Raw genomic sequence first — 12228 nt, 5'->3', positions numbered from 1 at the left:
AAGGCAGGTGAGGGCCCCCTCAAAATGGAAAGGGCAGAAGTGGTGACAAGTGACATGGAGAAGGCTGAGGTCCTCATCAACTTCTTTACCTCAGCCTCCACTGCAAGGGCTCCAGCCACACTCCCAGAGTCACAGAAGATAATGGCAGGGGCTGGAAGAGGGAACTGCCCTTTGTGAGTAAATATCCCCTTAAGAACTTGAGAGTGTACAGGTCCATGGGACCCAATGGGATACACCCCCAGGTGCTGAGGGAACTGGGGATGAGGTCACTGAACCTCTCTATTGTATTCCAAAAGCTGTGGCAGGCTGGGGAAGTCCCCACTGAGTGGAAAATGTATCTGGCCAGTGCTAGGAGGAAAAGAATGAATGGCAGCAGCAGAGACCAGCTGCTGGCAAGCTGACCACAAGTGAGCAGTGGAGCAGGTTGGGAGTAAGGAACAGAAGGAATAAGAAAGGGAAGGAGAGAGGGAAGAAGAAAGACCTGGCACATCCTGAGCCAGGGAAGCCTTGGGTGACCTGACAAGGAGTGCAGGGCCCCTTCCTGGCAACACAGCCACGGGAAGCCTCACTGTGTGGCCCAGGTGAAGATCACTTCATGCACTGCAGCCATCCAGCACTTGAGCTGAGGCCTCTGCTGGCACTGACACATTCCTGCCATGGCCATCCTGGGCTCTCTGAGTCCCAGCACTCAGAAGCAGCCTCCATGAAGGAATGGGTTGGGCATGAGGCAGGAAATGAAAAGGCAGCACTGGGGAAACAAGCACCCAGCCCATGCCACGAGCTGGGATCTTTCCTCTTCATCAGCAGCACCTTCACAAATGGCCACTCCAGAGCCATTCAAGTTTTCCACAGCCCAGCCTCTGCCTCCACCTGGCTCCTTTTTTGGTGTCATTGCCTCAGGTTGCTGTGTAAGAAAGGCATTGGCCTGGGGGCTGGGGGATGAGGTGGGGACACAAGTGGCCAATTCATCATTGCCAGAGGAAGGAGAGAGTAGGGAGCACAGCAGTGAGGCCCTTTCAGGCACTGTCTCTTGCAGCTGAGGAAGACATCCCTGGCTCCTGCACAGGCAGTGGGGATCAAACCTGAAAGAGATTTATTCCTGGTTTCAGTAGCTGTGTGCTGGAAGAGAGGCAGCCCAAGAGCTTCTGCTCATCATCTCTCCACCTGGACTTGCAATGGAGGCCATGGCCAGCACCCAAGGAGATGGACAGCAAGGGCAGGACTCCCACACACCCTCTAGACCCGAACAGTTGATAAGCAACTCCCCTTGTCATTGTTAGCTGGAATGCAGGAGGGGAGTGGATGGCCCTTAAGGAGGGCAGGATTGGATAGAGAAGCTTTGCATAGAGAGGAGGCACCAGGACTTTCTGCACTGAACCCTCTGGAGACACAGAGGCTTTGGGAAGGATCCCCCTGTGTCCAGTGCTGTAATAAAAGCATAATATGAGAACCTGACTGAGTTTCTTGTTCTTCTGTAAATCACTGAGGTCTCTCACAGGTTGATGTTGAGAGGAGTTAGCCAGGCTACACACCAGGGCTCTCCTGCCCCTCATACAGCTTCTTGCACAGCCAAGCAAGCTCCTGCACCAGGGTGTCACTCACAGCACAGAGGTACAAGGCACTGTCAGAGACCTCCACTTCCTCCAGCTGCAGCAGGCTGTATTTCCCCGTGGTGTTCAGCAGCGTGGTCAGACGGCCGCTGGCCTTGGGGCCAGCTGCTGCCTGGTATGAGAGCAGCTGGGGAGCTTGGCCTTTCTTCTGCTGGTACCAGAGCAAGCCATTAAAGCTAGGTGACTGGTAAGTGCATTTGGTGTGGAAGGTTTCACTTTCCTTCACTGTGACTTGTCCTTCATGCTGGGTGACAGTGACCTGCCCCATGGTGCCTGGAAGAGAGCAGAGGTCAGGGACTGTGGAGGGAAAGATTCTGATATGCAGAACAAGTGGAGATGGAAAGTGACAGAGGAGAAGGCTCCCACAGCACAAGAATGCCGATTCCCTCCCACAGAGATACCCCAGAGAGAGCTGAGCTTTCACCCAGCTCTTCCCTCCTGTCACTTCTCCTGCCCAGAGTGAAACACTGGGCCCAGACAGAGCAGCAGAGAGGGACTGAGAGAGGTGGACACTCAGCAAGAGGACAGGAAGGCAAGAGGGCTGAGATGGTCAGGAGAGGAGCTGCTGCTTCTGCATCTGAGCTCTCCTGTTCCATCAGGAGCAGCACCTTGAGAAAGCAGCTGCAAAACCACCTGTGTGAGCTGAGGCTTCCCAAGCCTGGCCCAGAAGTGCAGAGCAGCTCCTGCAGAGCTCTGCTGAGGGGATGAGGCTGCCCTGGGCAGGAGAGGAACCATGCTTGCAGTGCAAGGCAGTGCTTACCCTGTGGGTGCCTCAGGAAGGCAGCCAGGAGGAGATAGGCGAGGCGCATGCTGAGACCCATCCTGCTGCGTGTGTGAGAGAGACTCCAAAGGCCACAGGTCCCAGGCAGAGCCTCACAAGAGCAGAGCTGCCGGAAATGACTCTGCCAGGGGCACAGCCAGTGCCATGGGCAGGAGAAAAAGCTGCTGCTCAGCACACCTGCAGTGCCTGTGCTGTGGTCTCCTCCAGCAGTGACACATGTGGCTCCTGCAGCCAACAGCTTCTGCTGCTCCCAGGGGAGGGATAAAGAGGAGAGAGGTTACCAACCTCTCTGACATATTGTCCTCTGCATGGCTGCCTTTTGCCTCCTCTCTCAGTACTCAGAAGCCTTTCTCTGGTTTGTCTTGTCCTTGCTCCTGCAGAGTGTCTCACCCTATGCTGCTGTCAGCACTCCCCACCCACTTTGCCACTCAGTCCCGTCAGGCACTTCAGGGTTTCCCTCTCTGTCCACAAGAACTGATCTCAGTCAAGGTCTCTGTGGCAGCTCTCTCTCCTCTCCCTCTCCCTCTCCCTCTCCCTCTCCCTCTCCCTCTCCCTCTCCCTCTCCCTCTCCCTCTCCCTCTCCCTCTCCCTCTCCCTCTCCCTCTCCCTCTCCCTCTCCCTCTCCCTCTCCCTCTCCCTCTCCCTCTCCCTCTCCCTCTATCTCTCCCTCTCCCGTCCCCTCTCCTTCAATTTAAAAGTTACTCTCATCAACTTAGTGTGTTATTTCTGTCTCCTACATTTCCTCTCTCCCTGTGACCTATTTTGACTGTGTGAGTGAGGTAGAAGGACAAGCCATGGGAGGCATGGCAGGGGGTGGGAGGGAGAAGCAGGCAAGCTCCATGCAGCTGCCCATGGGGTGGGAAGAGCTGAATTTGTATAAGGCAGTATTTCCGATAAAACAATGCCAGCAAAACGGTGATGATGATTCAGATGATGATTCAGGGTAACAAGGCTGGTGAGAGGCCTTGAACACAAGCCCTATGAGGAGAGGCTGAGGGAGCTGGGATTGTTTAGCCTGGAGAAGAGGAGGCTCAGGGGTGACCTCATTGCCCTCTACAACTACCTGAAAGTTGGTTGTAGCCAGGAAGGGGTTGGTCTCTTCTCCCAGGCAACCAGCACCAGAACAAGGGGACACAGTCTCAAGCTGTGCCAGGGGAGGTTTAGACTCGAGGTTAGGAGGAAGTTCTTCACCGAGGGAGTCATTCGTCATTGGAACGGGTTGCCCAGGGAGGTGGTTGAATCATCGACCCTGGAGGCGTTCAAGAGGAGATTGGACGTGGCACTTGGTGCAATGGTCTAGTCATGGGGTCTGTGTTGATAGGTTGGACTCGATGATCCTCGAGGTCCTTTCCAACCTAAGTTATACTGTGATACTGTGATAGATGATGATGGTATGCAATAATGAGTTGCTTTGGAGAGTGGTGTCACACAGGTGCAGCTGCTTTAGAAGTCAGCAAGAAATCTCATAAAGAGTTGAGATATCTTGCTAGAGACAGCGGAATCGATAAGTACATAGGGAGTCCCATTGGTGAGGCAGCCCTGTGGACATGACTTTTGTTGGCTGTGCTACTGCAGTATCCATCTAGGCATGAGTTACCATGGAGCCCTCAGAAATGCTCCACTACTGAAGAGGGCATCAAGTCTTTGCAGGAGTTTGCTGTGAGAGAAATGATTTATGGAAATTATGGCACACACAACCCTGATGATATTGATGTGGGAACAGCTCTTTCACAGAAGCTCATTGGGCTTGCTCCTCCTCCCTGTGCTGGTAGTTTGGCAAGCAGAATTGTGGCAATCAAGAATGGAGGAAGGCCTCCTGCTGTTGCTTCTTTTACTGATCAAATCAGGCAATTGGAGGACAGTTTAACACACAATTCATTGGTCTCTGGATGGGGAGATAAAGGATGGCATGAAAGATCTGAAGGAAGAACTTAAGACCTCCATGTCCAAATTGGTGATGGGGGATGAGACCACCCCTTCCTCTTCTGAATGGGTCCATGTCTGGGCAATGGGAAATGACATCCTCCTGGGAGGCCAGCTGGAACTAGGCCAATTCAAAACAGACCTCAACTATCAGGTGGGTCTCCTTGGATAACCCTGTGTGAGCAATCTGGTGAGATCAGGAACAAGTGGGATGGGCAACCCACCTCTGAGCTTCTGAGGAGAGTGCAGGAAGTGCAGAGTGGCAAACCCAGAGGCAACACTACCACAAAGGAATCTGCCTCACTTTCCCACAATGGTTCAGGTTGCTCAGCCATGGTTCTGACAATAACACTAAAGCCTGTGCCAGCCGTAGATGCAATGCTCAGAATTAGAGGCGCCCTACCTCCTGCCAGGAGGAGGAGTGGAGATAACAGACTCTATTGGAAAGTGTTCATGAGGTGTCCAGAAGTACAGGGCCTTGGTTGACCCAGGTGCTCAGTGTAACCTAATACCATCAAATTGTAAAGGTGCAGAGCCCAGAACCCTTTCAGAAATCACTGGTGGGCCTCAAGAGCTGCCTCTGTTGCAAGCTGAAATAAGAGTAACTGGGAATGAGTGGAAGAAACAAAGCATTGCAAAGGGTCCAGATGCACCTTGCATTCTGGGAACTGGCTTTCTGAGAGAAGGGCAGGTCAAAGATCCTGGGGGATACAAATGGGCTTCTGGAATAGCAACTGTAGAAATGGATGGAGGCAAATTAAAGCTGTCAACTAGACCTGACCTCTCAGCTGAATCTGCAGCTGTGGGACAGCATCATGACCTCATCAGCACAGCCTAGTCCTCTCCATAGCCTACTAAAATCTGTGGAAGGAAGTGCATGGGATACATCCACCTGATTGGATTAGCAGGACACAAGCTGGCACTGCCACGGTCAAGATCATTTTCCCCACCTCCAGAATCCGTCCTGCAGGAGACTCTCAGCACACAACAGAACCAGACACTCCCAGCAGCTCAGTGCAATGGCTGCACCCTGCAGACTGTGCCAGCACATGTGACACAGTCATGCCTCTGGGGTGGGAAGGCCCACTCACGGTTTGCCTTTGATTGTCTTCACATCAGAGAGCAGACAGCATCAGTGCCTTCCTGCACTGTCCCCTGGCTTTCCCTCTCCCTTTGCAAAGTTTGCTCTGCAAGACAGCCTCTCTCTCATGCTGAAGAGTATAACTGCCTTTGTGTGCTCCTCAGAGGGGGGAGGGCTTTTGGAAGCACAGCAGCTCCTCACAGCGTTGGGGCTCTGGCAAACAGCTGTCATGTTCTTTTCAAAAGGTTTTCACGTGTCTCTTAGTTCAGCCTCTGTTATTTGGAAGCAGCTGTTCAGTATTTCTCCACACATGAGGACTCTGAGCCAGGAGGAGGAAGCTGGTAAAGGAGCCTTGCCCAGAGACTTGGGTGCTGGCACAAGTAGCTGCTGCAGGGGAACCTGCTGGAGTGCCCTGTGCCAGCCTGTGCTGCACACTGCTGGGTGCTATGGCAGAAATAACCTTCCAGCATGTAAGGAGATGATGTATGATTAGTTTTTGGTATTACACAAACTAAAAGGCACCACAGCATGGGAGCAAACCAAAAGCTCTTTCAGGATGGGAGAATCCAGCTGGGTCTGCACAGTGTTGCATGAGTCCAGGGTTCCCAGCACCTGGAGGGCTGTAAGCTTTACTCATTGGCTATATTCCTATTTTTATTCTGTCTCACTAAACCAATTTGATTCCACTCTGAGATCTGGAAAGGACTCTGCACCATATCTCTCCCCATTCCCCCCTCCCTGGTGCAGAACAGCAGGAGCCAAACCAGGCTGGACGTGTCTTCCTGGAGCAGTGTTAGGCAGGCTAGGGTCAGACCCAGAAGATGGCCACTCCTGCCAACAGGACCACAGAAAGACTCAAAGGTGCAACCCAGACTGGTGTAATTTCCTTGATTCCTCCAGCATGTGAGCTGAGTCCTCTGCCCACTCTGGGGTGCTTTGCTCCTGAAATGCTTGGGCCTCTCATCCTGTCACAAAAAGATGCCCTCACTGAGAACATGCCTGGCATGAAACAGTGAACAAAAAGACATCAACTCAGTAAGCCAGAACACAGCCCTCAGCATTAGCTGGGAGCAAGATGAGCTTGTCAGAAAACAATCACCTGTAGAAGGGATGTATCTGGCAGCCTGGGGCAAGAAGGGCCCAGGACAAAATCCAGCCCAGCTCCTCACTCTCTCATCCATTTCTCTTGCTTCCTTCTCCTTGAGAACCACGTGAGGCTGAGGCTCCTTCTCCTTCTCTTCTGTCTCAAAAGGAGTTACAGTATCACAGTATCACAGTATCACTTAGGTTGGAAAGGACCTCGAGGATCATCGAGTCCAACCTGACACCGCAGACCCCATGACTAGACCATGGCACCAAGTGCCACGTCCAATCTCCCCTTGAACGCCTCCAGGGTCGATGACTCAACCACCTCCCTGGGCAACCCATTCCAATGCCGAATGACTCGCTCGGTGAAGAACTTCCTCCTCACCTCGAGTCTGAACCTCCCCTGGCGCAGCTTGAGACTGTGTCCCCTTGTTCTGGTGCTGGTTGCCTGGGAGAAGAGGCCAACTCCCTCCTGGCTACAACCACCCTTCAGGTAGTTGTAGAGGGCAATAAGGTCACCCCTGAGCCTCCTCTTCTCCAGGCTAAACAATCCCAGCTCCCTCAGCCTCTCCTCATAGGGCTTGTGTTCAAGGCCTCTCACCAGCCTTGTTGCCCTTCTCTGGACACGCTCAAGTGTCTCAATGTCATCTCAATGAACCTCTTAGAGTATCACAGAATCACCAAGGTTGGAAGAGACCTCAAAGATCATTGAGTCCAAGCTGTCACCACAGACCTCATGGCTAGACCATGGCACCAAGTCCCACATCCAGTCCCCTCTTGAACACCTCCAGGGATGGTGACTCCACCACCTCCCTGGGCAGCACATTCCAGTGGCAAACGACTCTCTCAGTGAAGAACTTTCTCCTCACCTCGAGCCTAAACTTCCCCTGGCACAGCTTGAGACTGTGTGCTCTTGTTCTGGTGCTGGTTGCTTGAGATAAGACACCAACCCCCTCCTGGCCACCACCACCCTTCAGGTAGTTGTAGAGAGCAATAAGGTTTCCCCTGAGCCTCCTCTTCTCCAGGCTAAGCAACCCCAGCTCCCTCAGCTTCTCCTCACAGGGCTGTACTCAAGGCCCCTCCCCAGCTTTGTTGCCCTTCTCTGTACACCTTCAAGTCTCTCAATGTCCTTCTTAAACTGAGGGGCCCAGAACTGGACACAGGACTCAAGGTGTGGCCTAACCAGTGCAGAGTACAGGGGCACAATGACTTCCCTGCTCCTGCTGGCCTTAGCTGATATCATCTTTGTCCTGTGCCAGATCTTGGGGGCTACTTGTGGGAGAGGGAGAAGGTTAGATATGGAGGGAGGCTGGAACTGTTCTGAGATGGCTTCTGCCCACAGGTGCTAAGCAGTAGTTGCATAGGGGCTGGTAGCACTTTTTGGACCCTGGCAGGATGAGACCAAGAAGCTCTCCATACATCTCTGCACAGCCTTCGGTTCTCAGCCCTGCATGTGCCTTGGTATTGGTTACAGGCTACTCCTCACACATCCCCACGTCCCTCTCTCCCAGGGGCATCTTCACTCAGCACAGGTTCAACCCTGTCATCCCTGCAGCTCAGTCCCACTGGCCAGAAGTTGCCATGCGCTCCACCGCTGTGGTCGAGCGCCCTCTCGTGGTGGTGACCCTGCACGGCCCCATCCTCAGCCCCATCTCCCAGAATGCCTTTGTGGGTTGCACACAATCTGGGTTTAGAGTGGGAGCTCTTAAATACCCCGGTACTGTGTGTGTTGAGTGATGCTGCAGCTGGGTTTATTCTAGCAAAAAACCCCAAACCATCCTTGGCATCCAGGACTCCAGGATTCAGCTGATAACAAACTTAGCAGAAGCTTTCTCAATTTCATTTCTCTCACAAGCAGATCCTCAAATCATTCATCACAACCACGTTTATTTTGTTAGGTGAGGAAAAATGGTTACCACAAAGCCACCCAGGCAAGCCCTCCCCAAATCTGATTAAAGGATACTCCCAGAACACTTCCTGCTATGGCAGCTGGCATCAGCTAACACCACAGAATATCCTCAGGCATTACAGACAATGAGTGCTCAGCATCCTTCAGTCAGGCAGTAGTTGGGAGTGAGCCAGCAGACTGGCACCAGAGAAGGTGAAAGGGAGACAGGAGTTTCTCTGAGATGCAACAGCTCCAGACCCCAACGGCAGTGGAGAAGCAGACAAGGGACCCCTGCTGGTATATTGCCTGTCGTAGGCGTGGCGACCTGGTTCAGGAACGGCACGGCGGCCAACCCCAGGCCGCTCGGTCCGTCAGCTCGCAGACACCAATGTGGTGGACGGCAAATGGCGTTTATTAGTGAACGACACAGCACTATATAACTAAGATTTACATCACTTCCGTCTGCTTGCACCATAAACTAACCACTATTGGCTATCAGGAGAGGGGCCCTATCTTCCCGTACAACGTGAGATCTTCCGGCCGCTGGGTCCTAACTACTTACAATTCTCCCCTCCCTATGCATAACCAAATTAGCTGAAATATAACAATATAACAATCTTAAAAGTATACATCATAAACTTGAATAAAAAACATAAGGCACAATGAGCAAATAGAAATTAGGAAGATAACTGATATCAACAGGGTATAACTTAAGATAACTGGGTAAATACATTCTTAAAACAGTTGCTGGTGTTCTACCAACATAATGTAAACCTCTAGCCGGCTCAAGGCATCACAGCCCCCCTCTGCGGAAGCTATTTTGCCATTCTCTGGATTCTGCCAGTGTGGAACTCCCAGGCTTGGACAGGACACTTGCCAGCTCGTCATCTTCTCTTGCCACTGGGGTATATGGATCACAGGGGTGTCCGATGATCCGGTCCTGTGAAGAGAAACTCACAGCTTTCATTAGTTTTATTCTGAAGGTGTTCGGACGATTTCCACCTCAGTTTAATTGGTGGAAGTGGGTGTGTGGCAATGGCCCTTAGAATAAATTTGTCACCCTGGCTTTTAATGGGGCTATAGCGTCCCTTCCCAACAGGGGTGGGACTCCTGACATGACATATGGAAAAAGGGAGATGGTTTCCTCCGGTCCCGTTTCACTGTGGATTGTAATTGCTACCAATTGAGTGCTCTTCCGAGCTCGGGTCAGTCCCCCAACTCCACCCACCATGGGGGCATCTTCCAGTTTCCAGCGTGGAGGCCAATTTGTCTCAGGAATAACTGTAACATCTGCTCCGGTGTCAATCAAGAAAGGGACATTAATGGTCCGTCACCCGGACCGGGAACGCTGGCGTGGCTGCTGGGGCCCAATCAGCACACGCAATCTTTATTTTCCTCCAATCCGTGAGAGGAATTTTTCCCCCTCGCGGTCCCTCTTTATAGTGGATGGGGATACTTTGTCTTTTGACTCTGTCTACCCCCACCTCCTCCTCTTCTGAGTTTGAATCAGTTGCGAGCCACTCGGCCTGGCTAGTGTCTGACCCAGAGTCGGAACTCAACTGACCAGCTGCTTTTGGATTCCAGTACTTTTTTGTTGGGCTCTGGCCCCACCCACCTCCCTTGCGGGCAGGCCGTTTCCTCCCTCTTGGCTCTCTCCACCTTCTGATCGGTGGGGAGTTTGCCCTGTGAGGGTGTTCTTCCAAATGGTCACTCTGATTGGCTTTCCACCCCTCGCTCACGCTCTGGCCCCGCCCACTTCCCTCACGGGCGGGCTGCTCCTCCCTTCCTAGCTTCCTGCCAGGGGCATACTCGCCCCACCCTTCCCCTTTTCGTTTGGCGCCATCTTGGGGCGCATATGGTGGTGGTCTGGCCCAGACATCCTCAAACTCCGATTTCCTTGTGGCACCCCTGGCCTCCTCAGCTAACCCACCCCAGAAGGATTTGGCTTGACTCTGTCCCTCCGCGAGCGGGTCGGGGCTCAGGGATTCGGGGGGCGCATCACCCTCCCTCAATTCCTCAGGCTCGACAAAATTGCCGTCGTCTGGGGGGCGCAAAGTCTGCATGGCTGCCCCCACTCCCCACCTCAGGATGGCCGACAAACAGTCCTTTATCGCCCTCCAGATCCCCTTCTCCTGCCTGGCCCTCTGCAGAGCCCACACAACTTTCCCCCACAACCTAAGATCCTTCCCACAGCCTGAGGACATCATCTCCAGAGCTAACGCTTCAGTACATTTATTCCACACTTCTGGGTGGAGAATGTCCACCGGCGGGTTTATGGCCCCAAGCTGTAACAGCCTCGCGACTGCAAGAATAAAATCTTCGGGTTCACAATCAATACCCCACTGCTTATGTAACTGCAACATGACCTTCACAAGGGCTTCCATCCTCCTTGTTGGTCTGGGAGCGTCCTCCCCGCCGGGCTGGTCCAGCCGCTCCAGCCGCCATTCACCCGATTCCAGGCGAGTTCCCGGGTTTCGGCACCACTTGTTGCCTGTCGTAGGTGCGGCAACCTGGTTCAGGAACGGCACGGCGGCCAACCCCAGACCGCTCGGTCCATCAGCTCGCAGACACCAATGTGGTGGACAGCAAATGGCGTTTATTAGTGAACGACACTACACTATATAACTAAAATTTACGTCACTTCCTTCTGCTTGCACCATAAACTAACCACTATTGGCTATCAGGAGAGGGACCCTATCTTCCCGTACAACGCAAGATCTTCCAGCCGCTGGGTCCTAACTACCTACACTGGTATTAAAGTAAGTGCAAACTCTGGAGAAGTTGAGGGATGGAGGCTGGTGACTTCTGGCAGCAAACAGAAGGTTCATGCCCCACTACGAGCATACAGCTACAAACCAGGGTCACAGCCCTCAAAGAGGAACCAAATGAACCAGGTGAATTTTCTCCTCAACCTGGTGGTTGAGCTTAAGGATGAAGTATCTAGGCTCAGGACTACATGGGAATGTGAAAAGGAGTTAGATATGTGGGAGCAGGCTCTGCAGACCTCCCCTGTTGAGGGAGGCATCCCTGGAAATAGGGAGGGATGGATACAGGTCCCTGCTAGGGGAAGCAAGGGGAATCCATCCTGGCCCTCTCCCCCTCCCCCCTTGCCTTTGCATAATCAGTATGAGACCCTGCAGGCCGCCAGCAATGTGGATGAGAGGGCTGAAGAGGAACCATCTAAGGAGATGCCTATGGCTGAGGAGGATGCCAGGATGAGGAGGCAGATGAAATATTCTACAGGCAGCTGGAGGCTGTCTCAAGATTAGAATAAATTAGAATAAACCAAACCAGGTTGGAAGAGACCTTCAAGATCATCGTGTCCAACCCATCAACCAATCCAACCCACCCAAACAGCTAACCCATGGCACCAAGCACCCCATCAAGTCTCCTGAACACCTTCAATGACGGCGACTCCACCACCTCCCCAGGCAGCCCATTCCATAGCGCAATCACTCTTTCTGTATAGAACTTCTTCCTAACATCCAACCTGAACCTCCCCTGGCGCAGCCTGAGACTGTGTCCTCTTGTTCTGGTACTGGGTGCCTGGGAGAAGAGACCATCATCTGCCTGTCTACAACCTCCCTTCAGGTAGTTGTAGAGAGTGATAAGGTCACCCCTGAGTCTCCTCTTCTCCAGGCTGAGCAACCCCAGCTCCCTCAGCCTCTCCTCATAGGGCTTGTGTTCCAAACCCCTCACCAACTTTGTTGCTCTTCTCTGGACTCGTTCCAGCAAGTCAACCTCCTTCCTAAACTGAGGGGCCCAGAACTGGACACAGGACTCGAGGTGTGGCCTAACCAGTGCAGAGCACAGGGGCAGAATGACCTCCCTGCTCCTGCTGGCCACACTGTTCCTGCTG

General features: G+C 53.0%; 1 gene segment (V, D, J or C); it reads right to left on the bottom strand.

Moving 5' to 3' along the window:
* Window positions 1-1297: 1297 nt before the first annotated feature.
* Window positions 1298-2419, bottom strand: LOC137457525 (T cell receptor alpha variable 1-2-like). The segment is given in 2 exon segments: window positions 1298-1883; window positions 2371-2419. Coding segments are annotated over 2 exon segments (408 nt in total).
* Between the last annotated feature and the right edge of the window lie 9809 nt (window positions 2420-12228).

Source organism: Melanerpes formicivorus, unplaced genomic scaffold, assembly GCF_026170545.1.
Source record: "Melanerpes formicivorus ecotype bairdi unplaced genomic scaffold, bMelFor1.0.p_v2 SCAF_182, whole genome shotgun sequence".
In the NCBI taxonomy this organism is placed as follows: Eukaryota; Metazoa; Chordata; class Aves; order Piciformes; family Picidae; genus Melanerpes; species Melanerpes formicivorus.
Note: the sequence above shows the minus strand (reverse complement) of the source record. Positions and strands in the feature narration are given on the sequence as shown.